Source organism: Sebastes fasciatus, chromosome 24 (assembly GCF_043250625.1).
Source record: "Sebastes fasciatus isolate fSebFas1 chromosome 24, fSebFas1.pri, whole genome shotgun sequence".
Taxonomy (NCBI): Eukaryota; Metazoa; Chordata; class Actinopteri; order Perciformes; family Sebastidae; genus Sebastes; species Sebastes fasciatus.
In genome coordinates, this window is record NC_133818.1 from 1,818,195 (window position 1) to 1,839,887 (window position 21,693).

The window sequence follows — 21,693 nt, forward strand, 5'->3', positions numbered from 1 at the left end:
TGATTTTCATCTGTGAGCTGCTTCAGGCTGAGTCTGATGAGGAGATGTTAATTAAAGCTACTGTTTACTGGGCCGGTTAATGGCTCAAGGTTAAACCACACTCTCATTTCAGATGGGCAGCTCAATGCAGCGTTCGTCCACGAAGACACGGCGATCAACAACGAGTCAAAAACCACATATAAAGTAACCTCGAAAAACACCAACCGTTCAATCCATAATGATATAGACTGAATAAAAAGTCACTTTTAAAAACTCTGATCAAATGTATTCAAATGAAAAGTACGAGTTTATTTTAGTAGAGTTGTTCCGATGACGATATCCAGCATCGAAATGCTTTTTTAACCGTCTCCATCTTGGTTTTTGTCCGTCTCCATTGGTCCATGAAGAAAGTAATAGAAACCCTTTTATTATTTGAGGTGCAGCATCTTTCACCTTTTCCTCATACGTCCTGCCGTCTAAGCCAAACCCTGCTGTTCAAATGTTCTTTTACACTAAACAACAAACCGCTATTTGCTTGTTTCCAGCTGATATGTGAAAGAGAAGCGGTGACCGAACTGCTCCGTCTGGAGCTGAGCGTATGTTGAACTGTGTCTGATGAAGAGGAAACTACATAATGCAGGATGATAATCCTGCAGAGAGTATTTGGAGGCTCTACATCGTCTTCGCTCTAAACGACAGCCCACCCATCAAGCGCCGGTTGAGCCCCGCAGGGTCAAGAGCAAGAATCCCATCATAATTAAATTCCCATGATTCTCTGTTTTCAGGGGGAGGAGGGGGTGGGGGTGTGTGTGGGGGGGGGGTTGGCTGCTTGACAATTATGGAAACCAACAATCCAGAAAGGGCCTGCCTCTCCGCACCGTAAATTAAACGCTGTTTCTGGATTTAAATGCTGCACGCTGACCCGGCGCAGCGCGGCGCCTAATGAATAAAATGAGGGGGGCATTAGGCTGTGCAACTGAAGGACCACTCCCACCACAACACAGTGTTACTCTCAACCCCCCCCCCAGCCCAAAGCTCAGTCTGTGAGGCACTCATCAGCAGGAACATGAAGTTTATAGCTGAACCAGTCAATATGTTTATATTAACAATGGATGAAATGGCTGTGAGCGCGACAACAGAGGAGCCTATAGCAGCTCAAGAGACAGATATCTTCCTCACAAGTTGGTGGAGACCAAAAACAGAGCTAAAAGAGAGGATACTGGACATAAACACGACTAATGAATCATCATGTTGCTCCAACTGATGGACGTGGACACAATAATATGTCATTTTCAGTTTATTCTGCTGCCCTCAAGTGGTCAAAAATATCACATAATTCACCTTTAAATCCAATTTTTTTGCCAATTTATCAAGTAAATCTTGAGATATTTAAATGAAAAACGTTAACTTGCTGGTGGTGCTTAATGAAAAGTCAGCAGATTATCAATTTCTTTAGGATTCATTCTCTGGGGAACATGAACGTCTGAACCAAAGTTCATGACAATCCACCCAATAGTTGTCGAGACGTTTCACTTTAAATGACAACGTTATGATGACGCTAAAGGAGAAAGATCATTAGGATGCATCTCCAGGGAACCATGAATCTCTGTACAAGCGTTTGTACTGATCGATGTTCCCATCCAGTAGTTGTTGATTCCAGTCTTTAGTTTGAAACTGAAAAAGGTCCTGAATGTTTGAGATAAAGTTTCCTGAAGATAATGCGTCCCTGAATATCGGAGCTTCCTGTTTCCTTCCAGGCATCTTCCTCTCCGCGTTACTAAACGTATGCATGAGAGTACAAACACACGAGACGGCGAGCCACCCGGCGCCGTATTGGTAATTACCGCCAACCGCTCTCGGCTACTGTTGGCGACATTCACGCGGAGAGAGGTGGCGCCGAGGCAATTTGTGAACTCTGACACCGGTAACCTTTAGCGGCAGCAACAGAACAAACCAAATATACAGCATTTACAAGACGCATGGTGGAGGTGGTGGTGGAGGTGGTGGGGGGGCAGGACATGCATACAGGCCTATCATCCAGGAGGGGGGGGGGGTTGAGTGTGAATGTGACAAGCAGGACTGTAGGTGCAATGAGAGGGGAGGCGTGAGGGAGACAAAAGGGGGCCTCGGGAAACACAAATTAAAAGCCTTAAATGTCACCGCACACAGTATTGCTTTGCGACACAGGTCATTACTCCCCATATTATTCGCAGCCTTTTACAACATTAATAACCTGGAAAATATCGCAGCCGATTGTTCCGAAGTCTCTCTGAAAAAAGAAATATGGAGGTCTACTTTCTTTTTTTCTTTGAGCGGGTCGGTAGAAGGCGTGACGTCGGCTGATAGGAGGTGATTTAAACGCTTCTGTCGATCGCAGTTTGGACCGTTGGACACAGAAAGGCTGGTTTAAATGAAACCAAAAGATGCATCTGAACGACATCCGACGTCCAACGCATGCTTCTTCCTTTCGGGGTGGGGGGGGACGTGTTGGTTTGGTTGGTTTGGCGGGGCTGAAGGATGTAAGGAGGGAAAGACGCCATGACAGACAGACTGACAGGAAGCAACCATTTGGTGATTTGCAGGTCAAAAGAAGTCGGTTACAAATGGGCAGAATATGGTTCTTATATCTGGTTCTTATATCTGGTTCCTCAAGTATGTGTAAATAAGAAGTTAACTACAACTCCCAAGATGCATTTCGCCAACAAACATCCAATCACAGAGCTTAAAATTCTGTCACGTGAGCCGCTAACGACATTACGATAACCGATGTTCTGATCTGCAGATTAGATCAATTCATTTTAATGTCTGGGTAAGTTTTGGGATCAATTCAGCAGCTTTGGCGGCGTACTTTGACTGACGGCCCCCGAGGCTCATGGGTATTGTAGTATTTAAAGCCGTCCGCTTGATTTTCTGGTTTCTGTTTTAAACTGAATATGAATGAAAATAAATGTTAGTTGAAACTGAAAAATAGTTAATACTGAATATACATGATCATCTTTTCATCTTTTTATTTACTTATTTATTCTTTTATTTTTATATTTATTTATTTCTCTTTATATTTCCATATTTTATATTTACTTATTCATTATTTTATTTATTATTTTTTATATTTACACCTTTTTATTTCCTTATTTACGTGTTTTATTTATTTATTTATATATTAATTTTTATATTTATATTTATATATATCAACATTTATTTTCTTATTCTTTTACAGATTTATTATTTTTTGTGGCACTCCAATGACTCCATACAGCTCAACCGATTCTTCTCAAACTGTATTATTTAAGATTTATTTTTAGAGCCCTGAAGAGGTCAAATTATCCATAAATTCAGAAAAAATTGTTTAATTATAAAATTATTGTTTAATTATTTTTCCTACACAAAAATATTAATAATAATTTTGTGTAGCAAAAAGATTTAACACCAGTTTTAACCTCAACGTTTCGACGTGTTTTGACGCTGTAAATCACCAGATGGCTGCTAACCGGGTAAAGTAAATGTGTCCAGTAGGGGGAGCTCCATCCCTGCAGGGTGGGGGGGTTCAGGTTGGGGGGTCGATGGGGGTCCACCTGTCCGTCACACGACCACCACAACACTTTGATTTTTACCTTCTGAGGTGTGCAGACTGTTGGCGTAGTAAATGCTGCGAAGGCTACCAACACGGTTAAGTTTCCACGCTCTACGTTTGGCTGCAGGAAGAGAGGAGCAACGACAGTTACAAGAGAAAACAGAGAAGAAGAAGAAAGGCGTCAAGGTGGTGGTGGGGTTCAGAGGGGGCGTGGCTTGTGGCGAGAGTGGGAGGGGCCAATGAGCACGATGGAGGGATGAAAGTTTGCAACATAACAAACGAGAAACTACTAAAACCTTAAAGTCTTCTGGTGTTCCAACACCAGTTATTCATCCCCGATGACGATACCCGAACTTGCGGTCACATTTCTGACATTGGTATCGTTATTGGAACAACTCTGCTTTCTTCATCGTTCTTCCACCAAAACACAAACTGGTAACGACTCATCGGACCTCGTTCCACTAAGAATTAAATAAGAAATAACTCCATTCATTCTCAGAGAAGAAAGCTTGTTTTTGCTCTGCTTTTGGTCTCCACCAGGGAAATATCTGGACAATTAAAACTCAACACTTCCTGCAGATTGTTCACATTAAAAGCCGATCGGCAAAGAAAGGAATTGTGTCCTCTGAGAGCTTTTAATGTGAAACATCAATGTGGGAAGTGTATGAAGGCCTTTAAATCTCCAATCATAAAATAGAACAAAGAGAGATTATTGATATTTGTTGTTATTCACATTAACATTGATTCCATCCTGATTTTAAAGGCTCCACTGCAGCAGCGCTGATTCTTCTTAAGGCGGTCTAGCGGTGACCTCTGACCTCTGCTCCGTCTTAAACAGCCGACCCGTGGTAACATTTACTCCCCCGGGGCTACTGGGAGCATTTACGGAGGATGAAATACGGCGATGGCGCGAGAGGAGACGCCGACACTCTAAATGTTACGGAGCTTGTTTCCCTCGCCGCCGCTGCCCCCCCCCACCTCCCACCTCCCACCTCCCAACGCCTCCTCCTTCCACAGCAGGCGAGGCGAGTTATCGGCGCCGCTTTATCCGTTTTAAAATGAGTCAGATAAAGTGAAGCTGATCTCAACAACGTTTCAGAATGAACCAGAGTCGCTTTAAAAAGGTCACAGGTTGGATTCCAGAAGGTCTGAAATATACAATCATATATTTATATATAAACATATTAATATACATCATCAAGAGAGACTGAGCTACTTTAATATGTGCAGGTCATTTTTAATTTTAATTTATTTTTCTCTCAACTAAAATGCCAAAAAAATGTTTTTAAATCCAGTTTTAATTTTAATTTTGGCAGAAATCATGTTTCTTCACACATTTAACTTTAAAATTAAAACGTATTTTGCATAAATTTAAAGTAAAAATAAATATATAAATATAATAAATATATGGTAATATATATAAAATAATACAAATAAAAATAAAATGTATCTAAAATATTTTGCAAAAATAAAAAAATATATAGTAAAAAAAAATACATATATAAAAAATTATGATATAATAAATAAAATATATTTAAATATTTTGCATAAACTTAAAGCAAAAACAAATATATAAGTATAATAAATATATAGTAAAAAAATAAATTAATATATAAAATAATAAATATAATTTATTTAAAATATTTTGCATAAACTTCATTAAAAAAAACTAAGAAAATGATACGTGTAAAAGAGAATAAAACTAAAACTAGATGTATAATGACGCCAACTCAAACAACTCCTGACGTCAGGAAACTATCTATATTTTTTTATTGTTTTTTATTACAGTTTTTATTTTCACTTTGGCAGAAATTTTGCTTCTTCACACAAATTTTGCTATTTAACTAAACAATTTTATTTTAATATCGGTATCCCTGGACTTCCATAGCAGTTCATCATTATATATTTATTTATTTAAAATATTTTGCATAAAGTTAAAGTAAGAAAAGTAAGAAAGTGATCCGTGATCGAGGGAATACGATTAAACTAGAATAACTCAAACAGGCCCGGACGTCAGGGACCCATCGGACCACCTGGACTCTCCTCTACAGAGACCCCCTTTGTTCCCCACCTGTTTGACCCCCCGCTGACCCAGGTTGACCCCTGATGGCGAGCGGCGCCCATCTTCCTGATTAACCCCTCGACTTTAAAGGAATTCAGTCACGAGGCGGCGTGCTGCAGGAGCCCCGCCGAGCCCGTCGACAAACACACCGACGGGAATATTGGAACAAGTGGAGCTCTTCAGCCGAGACACCCAGTGTGTGATCTGAGAGGGCAATTAAACTGCTGCACGCACACACACACACACACACTTAAACACACACACACACTGTCCTGTTGTGAGGCGTTTGCTGGTCGAGGAATCAAAGCCGTCGCCAGCGTTTCTCAAACACAAAAAACTCCTTCAGCAGGCGGGAATGTGGCCGAGTGATCCTGCTGCTACCGGTGTGTGGCCACTTCAAACAGCTGAAGCTGTGTGTGTGTGTGTGTGTGATGGTATTCTGCAGGTCAACTTTCAAAGCTCCAGGATGAAGGAGGGAATCAAACGGCGGCGAGTTAACGAGAGCTGAGGCTGATGTTAGCAGCAGGGTTAACCTGAGACAGGTGTGTTACTGTAGCCGTGAGATTCACATCTGCATCAACGCGACCGGATATTTACTAGATTCAATTATTGACTTTATCTACTGATGGAATGAAATCATTAAAATAATCATTATTTTAAGTGGAAAAAGTCAGGAGTCAAAACAAAGACGAGTCAAAACACCAACAGGATACGGACAAGTCAGTCAAAACATCCAGAATATACGGACAAGTCAGAGTACTGAGTCAAAACATCCACAAGATCAGGACAAGTCTGAGTCAAAACATCCACAAGATCAGGACAAGTCTGAGTCTAAACATCCAGAATAAACAGACAAGTCCGAGTACTGAGTCAAAATACCAACAAGATCTGGACAAGTCCGAGTCTAAACATCCACAAGATCAGGACAAGTCTGAGTCAAGTCACAAGTCAACCAAAATCCGAGTCAAAGCACCAACAAGACCTGGACAAGGGGCAAAGCTATGATATAGAGGACAGTCTGAATGAAAACAGACATGAGACGAGTCAGAATAAACCCGAGTCCAAGTCGAAACACCTACAAGAACAAGACGAGTCTGACTCCAAACACCCAAGAGACTAAGTCCGAGTCAAAACACCAACGAGTCAGAGACCGGACTCCAGACCAGGACCAGACTTTCTTGTATAAAAGGGAACATTTAGCTCTAAATGTCTGCAGGTCATAAAGACAACGAACATCAACACGTTGTCCTTTCAGTAGATTCAAAGAGTGCGATGAAGACGAGGAGACGAAGCCGTTGAAGCAGCCTGACTTCAGCCGGTGTGGTCCTACCTGGGGGAGCTCGGCCCACAGAGGGCGGTTCCCCCTCATGAATTACACCGAGCCTCGCTCTGACACGAAGATACTTCACCTGCCCGCCCCGGCGTGACAGGCGGCGGGCCGGGGCCGCCGGGGCCGAGCGCGCTCAGTGCTTAATGGCTAAATTGGGAAGACTGTTACTAATCGCTTATTGAATAATGAAAGTGACACAGCTGATAAAAGATTTCAATACGGTGGATTATTTATAATATTTCACTTAAGCCTCTCCGGCTGACTAATAAGGGGGCGAGTCGGCAGCTCGGGGAGCGTCTGACAACGAAGCTCAGGGAGAGTGTTTGATAATCAAATACTGACGGAGTCGGAGGGTTAAAGAATAGTTAATATGAGGAGAGAAGAAGAGAGGATGCAGAGAGAGAATTAGAAAATAGAGGGAAGGGAGGGGTAAAAAGAGAGGAAGGAAATTAAGAAAGATAATAAATAACAGGAGACGATAAAACAAGGAAAGGAGAGGAAGAGAAGGAGAGGATGGAAAAAGAAAAGAAGGAAGTAAGAGAAGACAAGAGGAAGAAATGTATAGAAAGAAGAGAGGGAAAGACGAGGTAACAGCAGAGATGAGAGGAGGAAGGAAAGGAAATGAAAGCAGGCGAAGCGTCCATCCGTCACTCAGACAGCCACTTGCCCTGTCAGCTGCTTGATGCCTCCGTGATGGAGAGACGAACATTACACATCTGCTGCTGCCGCCACATCTGTTCAACCAGCCATAGTGACTGAGAGAGAAGAAGTGTGTGTGTGTGTTAACCAGCGATGAAACAGTAGAGATCTGTGTTTATATGAGGGAGACGAACAGGAATCCACCATCTCTTACACCAGTTGTCACCGACGGTTGTACGGTTCAAACCAAAACCCGAGAACTGATCCAAGACCTGAGGTTAGACTTGATTTATTCCCTCCATTACTGACTGTTAGCTGGCCAGAGGCACTGAGTCAAAACACCCACAAGACCTGGACAAGTTAGAGACAAAACAACTACAAGACCTGGACAAGTTAGAGTCAAAACACCTACAAGACCCAGACAAGTCAGAGTCAAAACACCTACAAGACCCAGACAAGTCAGAGTCAAAACACCTACAAGATCCAGACAAGTCAGAGTCAAAACACCTACAAGACCCAGACAAGTCAGAGTCAAAACACCTACAAGACCCAGACAAGTCAGAGTCAAAACACCTACAAGACCCAGACAAGTCAGAGTCAAAACACCTACAAGATCCAGACAAGTCAGAGTCAAAACACCTACAAGACCCAGACAAGTCAGAGTCAAAACACCTACAAGATCCAGACAAGTCAGAGTCAAAACACCTACAAGACCCAGACAAGTCAGAGTCAAAACACCTACAAGATCCAGACAAGTCAGAGTCAAAACACCTACAAGACCCAGACAAGTCAGAGTCAAAACACCTACAAGACCCGGACAAGTCAGAGTCAAAACACCTACAAGATCCAGACAAGTCAGAGTCAAAACACCTACAAGACCCAGACAAGTCAGAGTCAAAACACCTACAAGACCCAGACAAGTCAGAGTCAAAACACCTACAAGATCCAGACAAGTCAGAGTCAAAACACCTACAAGACCCAGACAAGTCAGAGTCAAAACACCTACAAGACCCGGACAAGTCAGAGTCAAAACACCTACAAGACCCGGACAAGTCAGAGTCAAAACACCTACAAGACCCAGACAAGTCAGAGTCAAAACACCTACAAGATCCAGACAAGTCAGAGTCAAAACACCTACAAGATCCAGACAAGTCAGAGTCAAAACACCTACAAGACCCGGACAAGTCAGAGTCAAAACACCTACAAGATCCAGACAAGTCAGAGTCAAAACACCTACAAGATCCAGACAAGTCAGAGTCAAAACAACTACAAGACCTGGACAAGTCAGAGTCAAAACACCTACAAGACCTGGACAAGTCCTAGTTTTAGTTGAAACTCTACGGATGACGACGGCGTGGACCAAACGGCGAAGGTTATGTCACAAACTGATAGGCGGTCACATCAGAGACAGAAGAATAAGAGGAGGAGAGGATGAAGAGATGAAGGGCTGACAGAATGAGAGGATGAAGAGATCCGTCCCTCGCAGCGAGAGGTCGGGAGTCTCTGACGGTCACATGACTGCGTTTCCCAACCCGGGTCCCTGATCAACAGCGTTCTTATATGTATTTAGACGTATTTAAGTATACTTAGAAGTATTTGCAATTATATAAACCCATAGATATTTAAAAGTATTTGGATGTACACAAGTATGTAGATATTTGGATGTACTTGCAATTCTATAAATGGATATTTGTAAGTATTTTTAAGTATAGAAGAAGATAGACATTTGGAAGTATACAAGTCAATAGATATTTGGAAGTATTTGGAAGTAAAGAAGAAGATAAACATCTGGAAGTACACAAGTCAATAGATATTTGGAAGTATTTGAAGTATATTAGTACACAGATATTTGAAGGCAAGATATTTGAAAGTATATAAGTGCATACATAATTGGAAGTATATAAGTATATAGTGTAGATATTGGAAACATTCTGAAAGTATATAAGATGTTTGGAAGTATTTGAAGCATACTAGTACACAGATGTTTGGAAGTATTTGAAGCATACTAGTACACAGATGTTTGGAAGTATTTGAAGCATACTAGTACACAGATGTTTGGAAGTATTTGAAGCATACTAGTACACAGATGTTTGGAAGTATTTGAAGCATACTAGTACACAGATGTTTGGCAGTATTTGAAGCATACTAGTACACAGATGTTTGGAAGTATTTGAAGCATACTAGTACACAGATGTTTGGAAGTATTTGAAGCATACTAGTACACAGATGTTTGGAAGTATTTGAAGCATACTAGTACACAGATGTTTGGAAGTATTTGAAGCATACTAGTACACAGATGTTTGGAAGTATTTGAAGCATACTAGTACACAGATGTTTGGAAGTATTTGAAGCATACTAGTACACAGATGTTTGGAAGTATTTGAAGCATACTAGTACACAGATGTTTGGCAGTATTTGAAGCATACTAGTACACAGATGTTTGGCAGTATTTGAAGCATACTAGTACACAGATGTTTGGAAGTATTTGAAGCATACTAGTACACAGATGTTTGGAAGTATTTGAAGCATACTAGTACACAGATGTTTGGAAGTATTTGAAGCATACTAGTACACAGATGTTTGGAAGTATTTGAAGCATACTAGTACACAGATGTTTGGAAGTATTTGAAGCATACTAGTACACAGATGTTTGGAAGTATTTGAAGCATACTAGTACACAGATGTTTGGCAGTATTTGAAGCATACTAGTACACAGATGTTTGGAAGTATTTGAAGCATACTAGTACACAGATGTTTGGAAGTATTTGAAGCATACTAGTACACAGATGTTTGGCAGTATTTGAAGCATACTAGTACACAGATGTTTGGAAGTATTTGAAGCATACTAGTACACAGATGTTTGGAAGTATTTGAAGCATACTAGTACACAGATGTTTGGAAGTATTTGAAGCATACTAGTACACAGATGTTTGGAAGTATTTGAAGCATACTAGTACACAGATGTTTGGCAGTATTTGAAGCATACTAGTACACAGATGTTTGGAAGTATTTGAAGCATACTAGTACACAGATGTTTGGAAGTATTTGAAGCATACTAGTACACAGATGTTTGGAAGTATTTGAAGCATACTAGTACACAGATGTTTGGAAGTATTTGAAGCATACTAGTACACTGATGTTTGGAAGTATTTGAAGCATACTAGTACACAGATGTTTGGAAGTATTTGAAGCATACTAGTACACAGATGTTTGGAAGTATTTGAAGCATACTAGTACACAGATGTTTGGAAGTATTTGAAGCATACTAGTACACAGATGTTTGGCAGTATTTGAAGCATACTAGTACACAGATGTTTGGAAGTATTTGAAGCATACTAGTACACAGATGTTTGGCAGTATGGATGTCTATAGATATATGGGAGTATATAGTGTAGATATTTGTAAACATCTGAAGGTATCTAGGTATTGTGAAGTACTTGACAGGATGTGTATCTGTGTTTCTGGGGGAGGATTTAGCTGTCGGACCGGGGCGGGGAAAGTGTGAGGCGAGGGGGGGGAGATGGCGTTACCTTCCGCAGTACCAGAGAGGCCGTCCGCTTTGAAGTTACTGGTGCTCTTCTTCCTCCGGTGCTTCTTACGGTTGGCGTGCGGCGACGGCGGCGGCTCAATCTTGGGACTGGTGGTACTGGAGATACTGGGACTGGAGCAGACCGAGTCCCCAAGACCGGTATCTACAAACACAGACAAGACATCAACATTAAGGCCTTTATGGGACTGGGACTGGTGGTACTGGTGGTACTGGTGGTACTGGTGGGACTGGTGGGACTGGAGGTATTGGTACATTTGTTTTGATGGTATTCATTTATTGACTTCCTGTTTTATAAACAGTAAATGTAGATAGATTTAGTGTAAATCCTCCAATCAGAGACCAGGACCAGGACCACGACCAGGACCAGGACCAGGACCAGGGTAGATGGGCCTGTAGAGGATGAGGGCCTGGAGCTGTGGGCGAGCGAGCCAATCAGGAGAGGGAGAGCTCCTCTCTCCTGACAGCTGTGACTAGCGGCAGAATAAAATAACATTCAGCTTCCATCAATATCACAGAGCAGCAGCGCTGACATGAGCACACACACACACACACACGCACGCGCACGCGCACACACACACACGCGGTTGTACAGAAGCGGCCGGTCGACCGGCGTGGAGCGAGGAAGCGAGGAAGCGAGCGGCAGACAGCCCCAAGGACGGCCATAACTTATTTTACAATCGTTTAGTCTCAGCTCAAGTGGAAAATGTGACAACTTATCTCTGCTGACAACACGCCGTCCCCCGAGTCCAATTAACCACCCGGGATTAACGGCCCCGTCTGCACGCCATCCACCTCCACCCGGAGCCCTGTGCCTCCACCTCCATCCACATCAACCCTCCACCCTGAGCCTCCACCTCCACGTCAGCCCTCCACCCTGAGCCTCCACCTCCATCTGCACGCCGCGCTCCATCCACATCAACCCTCCACCTCCACCGTGAGCCTCCACCTCCATCCACATCAACCTCCACCTCCACCCTGAGCCTCCATCTCCACCCTGAGCCTCCACCTCCATCCACATCAGCCTCCACCTCCACCCTGAGCCTCCACCTCCATCCACATCAGCCTCCACCTCCACCCTGAGCCTCCACCTCCACCCTGAGCCTCCACCTCCATCCACATCAACCTCCACCTCTATCCTGAGCCTCCACCTCCACCTCCATCCACGTCAACCCTCCCAACGCCACCGCCACTGGGGACGTGTCAGTCTTGACTTGTGACTTGAGTGCTCAGAATTGAGACCGACTCGGTTCTTATCTCCGACTTAAAGAATCCAAAGTGAACGCGTCCTCAAGGCGCCGTTCTTCCCTTAAACGTAGACGTCTCCATGTTGTTAATAGACCACAATGCACTGGGGCTGTGTGTGTGTGTGTGTGTGTGTGTGTGTGTGTGTGTGTGTGTGTGTGTGCGTGCGTGCGTGGCCCCTGGGAGTCCACTGAAAGCATCATTTCACAGCTTTAAACGTTATCTGAAGACGTCCGGAGGGCACGGCGCTGACGACAGAGCTGTCAGTCAAGATCATCGTCACGGCAACACGCACATGACCTGACAGCTGTCAGTCTGAGCATCTCGCTCCGAGTGTGTGTGTGTGTGTGTGTGTGTGTTGTATAAAGTAACACTAACAAGTCACGCACACACTCGTTAAGGCAGCATTAGAGGGCTCCACCGCGGAGCTGCACACCGGGGCCCTCTGAACCCCAGCAGGCAGCCTGTCGCGGAGCTGCGTGTGTGGACCTGAAACGCGTCTTTAAAGTGACGCCACGTGACCATGCTGTTTCTGTTACCTGTGCTGACTCCGGAGTTGGCGATGACGGTGGCGTCGGTCCACTGGTCGGCGCTGGAGACGGAGTAGGAGCGCTGGTGCATCCCCTCCGGACCGCCGCCGCCGCGGCTGTTGAACGACACCAAGCTGACGCCGCTCGCCATCTGAGACACCGACGAGCTGCTGGTCACCGAACCTGAGACAGGAAGTCAGGTTTAATTCAAAATAAACTCCTGACTTGTGTTTACTGAACCCCGCAACAGCGACAGGAAGTTAAGAGACAAAACAGGAAGTGGAACAAAACAATAAAAGCTGACTGACTTTTCTCTTATTTTAGTAAAAATATCTCTTAAAAACTGAGAAAACGTTAAGATAGATGTTTTCTTTTTTAAAGCACATGCGTCCAAAATAGGGTTACAAATGGACGGCAAGTTTCCGGTAAAGTTCTGGTAAATTTCAGACATTTTTCAAGGAAAGTTTGACTGGAATTTTGCACAATTTCAAAATTAAAATCGTACCTTTTAATAGTGAACGTATTATTTCTTTCTTGTAGTGCATGCGTCTAAACTAAAGTTGCAAATGGTCGGTAAATTTCCAGTAAATTTCCAATAAATTTCTGAATATTTGTCAAGAGAGGTTAAACTTGGAATTTGGGGAATTTTGCACAATTTCAAAATTAAAATTGTATCTTTAAATAGTGAACTTATTTATTTATTTATTTCTTGCACTGCATGCATCACAACTAGATTTGCAAATGGTCGGTACATTTTCGTTAAATTTCCAGTAGATTTCTGAATTTTTTAAAGGGAAGTTAACTTCTGGAATTTTGTAAAAAAAATAATTAAAAAAAAAAAATCTCAATTTCCATATAAACATTGCACAATTTAATAATGAACTTAATTTAAGGAAAATACCCAGAAATGTTCCAAGGGAGATTAAGTAAAAAAATAAATAAAATAAAGTAATAAAATAATAATAAATACAAAATAATAAATAAAATAAAATAAAAAAACAATTATTTTAATTTCAGTTATATTTTTAATTAAAAATGGTGAACTGATTTTGGGGAGAATATCCATAAATTGTGACATGGAGGCCAGAGAGAGAGAGTCTTTTATTTTGGAGGGGAATGTTTTTTTGGACGTTAAATGAGTCAGATTTCTATATTATTATTATTATTATAATAATTACGGTCAGATATATTTATATTTTATTTCCTGTAGGAAAGTTTCCTGTTGAATCTTCCCGGTGTTTTCCCTCCGTGGTCCAGACACAGTGATCCGTGTAACGCAGCAGCAGCAGATTAAAGCTTCTTCTTCTTCTGCTTAAATCAAACCCTTGAGTTGGTGAGAGGCTGCTGGTCCAACTCCCCCCCCCCCGACCCCCCCGCCCCCCCAGCCTCTCATTACAGCTCATTTCGTGGTGCTGGCTGAGCGGAGCCAGGACTCTGATTGCATTAATATTCATGACAATAATTAGTACATGGAGTACGGCTCACTGAATATTCATGCTATTAGCTCCCTGTGTGTGTGTGTGTGTGTGTGTGTGTGTGTTTGATTTAACCGCCTCAGAAGAGCTGCTTTTATGTGAGCGCGCCGCACGGAGGAGCGCTCGTTTCTCCACACCTTTTTTTGTCTTTTTTTTTTACGATGTCTGTCTTCTCTTCCTTCAGCTGCACAGACGTGTGTTTTTATTATTTACATCTTTCAATGTTCAACCTTTATTGATTCACGGAGGACGGAACATGTTTACGACGAGCAGCGATTAGAGCTCGTAATTAAATAAGAAATGTTCTCATAACTGGAACATGGAGCCCTAAAACACCTCGCTGGACTTCAAACGGGTCACTCAAATACTCTTTAAGAGACTTCTTCTGGTAACTTCACTATTCAAATATTACATTTTAATATTGAAATTAGGCAAAATTAACAAAATTCCTGAGTTGAACCTCTCTTCAAAGATTTTTTCAGAAATGTATTAATTTTTTTAATTGTTTTCCAGAAATCCAAAATTTATTTTATTGGATTTTTATTTTTTTATTTATTCTTTTAACGTAATCTCTCTTGGAAAATTTTCAGAAATTTCCTGAATGTTTACAACTCTAGGCGTCATACTTTCCCCCAAATAAATTCATTATTAAATGATTATATTTTTATATTGAAATTGTGCAAAATTCCTGATTTAATCTCCTGGAAAAAATTTCAGAAATGTATAGATTTTTTTTTTTATTTTATTGGATTTTTATTTATTTATTTATTTAAACTTATTCTCTTTTGGAAAATGTCCATATATTTCCCGACCCTTGACAACCCTCCGCGTACTTTTAACCAAAACATTCCATTCTTTCCCCCCTAAATAAGTTCACTATTAAAATGTAAAATCTTTATATTAAAATATGTTTTGAAATTAAAAGATTTTTTTCCCCAAAATTCCCAAATTTAACTTCCCCTCAGATAATTTACTGGAAATTTACCGACCATTTGCAACCCTAGTTTGGATGCATGCACTGCAAGAAAGAAATCAGTAAATATGTTCACTATTAAAAGATAACATTTTTATATTGAAATTGTGCAAAATTCCCCAAAATTCCTGAGTTTAACCTGAAAAACATTCAGAATTTATTGGAAATATAATAAATTATAATTAATTAATTAATTAAGGTACTTTTTTTTCAGAAATGTATTGGAAATTTACCGCCCATTTACGACCCTGGTTTGGACGCATGCACTGCCAAAAACTAAATGTATTTATTTAGTTATGTTCTATTTTTCAGATGATTTATTACATAATGTTTTGGTAGATCATTTTGGTTTTAATCACCACGGTGATGTTCTTTGGTTTCTCTGGTTGTTGAGGTTGCTGAAGCATAAAGATGATTATATTAGTGCCTCATATTTAACAGCTGATCTCAGGTGAGTCCCCCTGTCCCTCACCTGGCGTCTGTCCCAGCTGCAGGCCGCTCATGTCCTTCGTCAGGCCGTTGGTTTTGGGACTCGGCACGGCGGCACAGGTGGACACGGCGCGAGGCGGCCTCTTCCCAGGCACCTTCACCGTGGTCCTCAGCAGGTCGATCTCTTTACCGTGGACGTTCTGCATGTAGTCCTGAGAGACGGGACGAGACGGAGCGTTTGTTAGAGGAAGGTCAACGGTAAGATAACACAAACTAGCAGCTGGAAACTTAAAACTGTGTAAATAACATGAAGTCTGGTGTGATTGTGTGATTCTGGGATGTTTCAGAGACACATATGAAGCTATAAAACACAACGCTTCATGTGGATTAAAGTTTGAATCAGTGACTTGATGCACGTTGTGTTATTGTAATAAAGGATATAAAGAGATGAAGTGTCTGTGGAGCGTCATCAGAGTGTCTCATCAGAGTGTGGGTGTTTGGTTCGGAGGAGGATTAACTCCACATAATGACCTCTAGATAGAACACACAAACAAAAGACACACTAATCCCTCAAAGCGGCGCTGAAGTGGCCACGCCGGCTCCGATTGGCTGCGCCCGTTCGCCGACACGCCCGAAACACGAGCGCCCGCCGCCCGCCGCTGGATGCCTGGACCGCCCCCCGATGGAGAGCTCTCCACGGGATCAGAGAACACAAGTAGAGGTGTTAATGATGCACGAGAGGCGCTTGTTAAATGCACCCCCCCGCCCGCCCCCCTCTGAGCCGGGTGGAGTGTCAGCGCTGACCCGAGAGGAGCAAGGCATTGTGGGAGGACGGCCTCCTCTTCAACATGAAGGAGACGAGGAGAAACAAAGCTCACGCTACCCGCTGGGTCGGATTAAAACCACTCAGGGAGCGACTGGACTGCTGGCGTTGTGAGGACCGGGACGCTTCACACGGGACAGACGGGACAGACGGGACAGACTTATGAAGAGAGGACATTTTTATAAAACTCAAGTGTAATGTCTTTGGTCTGAGGTTTGAATCCGGTTCCGGTTTAGAAACAGCCGTCTACCTGTGAGGACATTCAGGTCCTCGTCCTCAGAGAAGACGTCTTCACTCTCCAGCTCTGACGCTCTAATTGGTCCTCACAGAGACGGCGTTCCTACATCACACTCTTCCTAACACACACACTCTCTCTCCGTCTCTCGGCGTTTCCCGCCTCCCTCTGGCAGCTCGGCTGACAAAAGGCCAATTCAAAGCCAAGTGCTCTCGACGGCGTCTTAACAAGCCACCGGAGAGCCCTCGAGCCAGGGGCCTGCTGGGTAAACCCTCCACGTGCACACACACACTCACACTCACACACACACACACACACACACACACACTCCCCTCCGACAGATTGACCGAGGTAATTGAGTCTCCATTTGCATCGGGGAGCTTTCATCATCAGCCCGACCGTCCACGCCACGCAGCGGCGTCCAGGACGGATGTGTGTATCGACCAAACACGCCGACAGCAGGTGGTGTGTGTGTGTGTGTGTGTGTGTGTGTGTGGAGGGGGGGGGGGGATAAATGGATGCATAAACGGCGGCGTGGCGTCCGTGTGAACAGAGAGCTGAATACTGCTGACGCCGAGAGAAACACAAATCCATAAAGAGCGAGAGAACCCAAAACACGATCAATGGAGGGAGAGACGACGGCAGATAGAGGAGAAGAAGAAGACGAAGAAGAAGAAGAAGAAGATAAACGGTTAAAAGAGACACAAACACACGACATCAGAGTTTTGATGAACAGGTTGAGGATCATTCTGGAGGATGTTCAGTAGTTTGATCAGCTGTTTACTCACAGGCGTTTCTATTATTTTGTCCACCCCATAGGCTTATAATATAATATAAATATAACAGTGTTTAATCCATAAATATTATAATTATTATCTTCATGTAACATTATTTCTAAACATTAGTATTATTTTTATTTATTTATTTGTATTGATTATTATTATTATTCTGTATAATCATTTTTATCTTCTTTATATTATTCCTGATTTTAAATATTTTTTTGCATTTGTATTTATTTTTTTAATTATTATTATTATTATTATTTTGTATAATATTTTTTTTATCTTCTTTATATTATTCCTGATTATTTTAAATATTTTTTTATAAATTTTTTCATTAAATATTATCACTCTGTATATTCATTTTATCTTGTTTATATTATTCTTGATTATTTGAAATATTCTTGATATTTGTATTTTATTTTTGATTGATTATTAGCACTCTGTATATTCGGTTTATCTTGTTTATATTATTTTTTATTTCTTTCTTTATTTCTTTATTGTATTATTGCTCAATTCTATCATTTAAAAATATTTTTGTGATGTAAAAACACCTGATCAAGGTAGCGTCACGTTAAGGTCACGTTAAGGTCCCGTTAAGGTCCCGTTAAGGTCACGTTAAGGTCCCGTTAAGGTCACGTTAAGGTCACGTTAAGGTCACGTTAAGGTCCCGTTAAGGTCACGTTAAGGTCCCGTTAAGGTCCCGTTAAGGTCACGTTAAGGTCCCGTTAAGGTCACGTTAAGGTCACTAGTGTCGCCTCCACTAGTTAAACTAATGACTCTCTATCTCGCCTGTTTTTTGGCTCGCTCTTCTTCTTCTTCTTCTTCTTCACTTTGAGACTTTTCTCGCCGCCGTCGAGGTGGCGTCCATCGCCATCGCCATCCTCTTAATTAGCGGCATTAATGTGATTTCTTTGCACATAGTCGGGCAATTAGCGGCGCTGATTGAGTTTCATTCGATTAGCCTCCGCAAACACGCTAATTGACGGCGGAGCTGCAGATGCAACGCGCTCGGGAGTAAAGCGAAGCTGGCGGTTTAGAGCTGGAGGGGCTCTGTGTGTGTGTGTGTGTGTGTGTGTGTGTTTATACATCAGTGTGTGTTGATGAGTTTGAACAGTAATTTCCTGCTTCAGCTGCTCTGATCTCTGATGGACGGGTTCAGTTTGGTGAAGAGTTTCAGCTCCGGAGGGAATCAAACCAACAACCCAAACACACACCATGAGGTCATCTCCGTGTTTAAACACATAACACTTTTTTCATATTTTATCATTTTGTATAATTATTTTATCTTCTTTATATCAATGTTGATTATTTTAAATACTATTTGTATTTTTATTTATTTATTTATTGTATTATCGCTCAATTCTATGATTTTAATATCTTTGAACAACGTGCACAAATTAATAAAAAAGAAAAGAAAGCAACAGGCACTGAAAGACCAGATCTGATAAAACAATATTACATCAATATAAACAATAATAAGTGTCCACCTCGTCACGTTTGTCTAGAAAATATCAGAAAATTGTAGAAAATAAAATATGATTTTGTCCAAAACCAACGAATATATTCAGTTAATGATATATAACAGAGAAAAGCAGAAACATATTTAATGTTTGGCATTTTTACTTGAGAACGTCGCTCAAAACGATGAAGCGTTTATTAATATAGTTGACAATTAATAATAATAATTGACCTAAAAATAATTCTGTATTAACCAGAACTTTTACTCTGAAAATCTCAGAAAAATTGCATTTATTATAACCAAAATTCTCATTTAATTTAAGTAATTCATAAATAAAGTTATATCTAATTTTAATTAATTGATTGTAAAACTGTAATTTAATAAAAAAACTTTGTTAATTGACAAAAAAAAAAAAAATGTGTTGAAAACCTGTCGAACGTGAAGCAGGAGACTCTACCAAACAGTGTGTGTGTGTGTGTGTGTGTGTGTGTGTGTGTGTGTGGTAATAAAGCAGGATGTTGTGCCAACAGGGCAGAGAGCCGGGACAATTAGCAGAGACATTACAGCTGATATTCACATCATCAACGGAGACGTGGGCAAACAGACGACGAGTCCTAATTAATACACAACCATCAACACCGGCTGTGTGTGTGTGTGTGTGTGTGTGTGTGTGTGTGTGTGTGTGTGTGTGATAGATGGAGGTCAGTGCACGCTGGCAGAGCGCTGCAGTCTAACGACCAATCAGAGGCTGTGTAATGAGTGTGTGTGTGTGTGTGTGTGTGTGTGTGTGTCGTACATGCAGGCTGGGGTGGTAGGTGAGCAGTCCGTTGTCACACAGCGTCACGTACTTCTTCTTCCACTCCTTGTTGAGGGTTTTACCGCTTCTCTTCAGCAGCATGCCCTGCACACAGGACACGAGACACAGCACATCAGATATACATATACATATATTGATTATTATTAATCAATTAACAGGTACTGCATTTAGCATAGAACAATATGCTCACATCATAACATGTCAAACTGCATGTGATGATCATAAAGTGGGCATGTCTGTAAAGGGGAGACTCGTGGGTACCCATAGAACCCATTTACATTCACACATCTGGAGGTCAGAGGTCAAGGGACCCCTTTGAACATGGACATGACAGTTTATCCTCTCCAACATTAAGTGTAACATCAGAGCATTATTTAACCTCCTTCACTACAAGAAGAGTAGAGTGTCGTTACTCTAGCTTTAAAACTGAGCCCGCTACAACCTAAAAATCACAAGCTGCGTTAACACGTTATTATCGCGTTAACTTTGGCAGCCCTATTATATTTACTTGAGCAACAACTTGATGGATTGCATCGCATTGCGTTGTAACAGAAATTGGGCCAGGTTCAACTTCTTTGCAGACGACACTACGTTGTTTTTTTAGTGTAAGTTTGGAGCGTTATTTAACCTACTTCATTACCAGCTAGTATGACATGGTTGGTACCGATGGATTCATCAGGTTCTCTAGTTTACTATGATACCAGTAGTAGTAGTGGAAGTAGTAGTAGTAGTAGTAGTACTACTTGTGTACTTCAAATTTGACTTTTAATTCTCAAACAGAATAATAATATTCATCAGTTTTTATTCGTTCATTAATTTTTTTGTCCCGAGATGCTAAGTCTTTTTATTATCATCATCGTCTACTTTGAGCTTGTTTCTAAAGTGTAGCTGCTTCTCTAGTTTGTCCGGTTGCAGGATCACTAAAAGACTCCGATCACTCCGCCTCTCCTGGCTGTTGGAGTTTAGCAAACAATGACAGGTATTACTGGAAGTGGGCGAAATATGGAAGCTGATGGACCAAGATGGCAAAGAGAGAAGAAAGGGGTGAAGATGCTCCATGAAGCAGGAGAATAAGAGGACAGTTGTGACCCGAGAGGACACCGGGAGGACACCGAGAGGACACCGAGAGGACACCGAGAGGACACCGAGAGGACACCGAGAGAGGGTGATGAACAACGGCTTGGTGAGTCAAACTGTGGACATCATTCCTTCAAGTGTTCTTTGTGTCTCGTTGAAAACAGGACGGAGACAAACACAAAGTTAGTATGAGAACCATTAAATGTTGTCTCTCGTGGTCGAACAGTCATAACGTCCTACTCGTGCACTTCTTCAACGTGTTGTGGTGCACATCGGAGATAAATGGCGTTGAGACAGTGCGGAGTGGAGATAACGAGCTCAGAGCCAGGAGACGGATTAAATAAAGAACAACAACATGTTAACGCGGGAGAGGAGCTGGAAGACGAGCTGGAAGACGAGCTGGAAGACGAGCTGGAAGACGGGAGGACATCAGCACTTCTTTAATTGTGTGACTCGTGTTTTAACATCCTCTCTCTCTCTCTCTCTCTCTCTCTCTCTCTCTCCTACGCACATCAGCCGCGGCTGACTGACCGTTTAGGCCGAGCGCCCGCCCGCTCGCACGCCCACACTTCATTTGAGCCGGATTCATTAGGTTAGAGAGAGAGAGAGAGCAAGAAGGTCAAAGAGACGGCGAGAGAGAGAGAGATCAGAGAGGTGGGGGGGAAGGAGGGGGGGGATAAAACTGTCCGCTGATTAGCAATTACAGCGGCGCTGCCACGC

The 21,693-nt window shown here is 42.0% G+C and overlaps 2 protein-coding genes across 9 annotated transcripts in view; one reads left to right on the top strand and one right to left on the bottom strand.

Moving 5' to 3' along the window:
- Positions 1-21,693, top strand: part of dph3 (diphthamide biosynthesis 3) — a 258,857-nt gene that overhangs the window by 81,924 nt on the left and 155,240 nt on the right. The gene's annotated exons all lie outside the window — the stretch shown is intronic.
- Positions 1-21,693, bottom strand: part of agap1 (ArfGAP with GTPase domain, ankyrin repeat and PH domain 1) — a 145,896-nt gene that overhangs the window by 32,432 nt on the left and 91,771 nt on the right. For 6 of the 8 annotated variants that reach the window (XR_012593042.1, XM_074627641.1, XM_074627640.1 and 3 more), the window contains 4 exons: positions 19,876-19,980; positions 15,824-15,992; positions 12,913-13,086; positions 11,112-11,273 (listed from right to left, as the gene is read on the bottom strand). Coding sequence is in view for 7 of the 8 variants with exons in the window: in XM_074627641.1 (XP_074483742.1) it covers positions 11,112-11,273; positions 12,913-13,086; positions 15,824-15,992; positions 19,876-19,980 (610 nt within the window). In the remaining variant the exon portion in view is untranslated. Of the gene's footprint in view, positions 1-3,590; positions 3,672-11,111; positions 11,274-12,912; positions 13,087-15,823; positions 15,993-19,875; positions 19,981-21,693 lie in introns of all 8 variants that reach the window. The other 2 variants (XM_074627643.1, XM_074627638.1) reach the window with 2 other exon arrangements.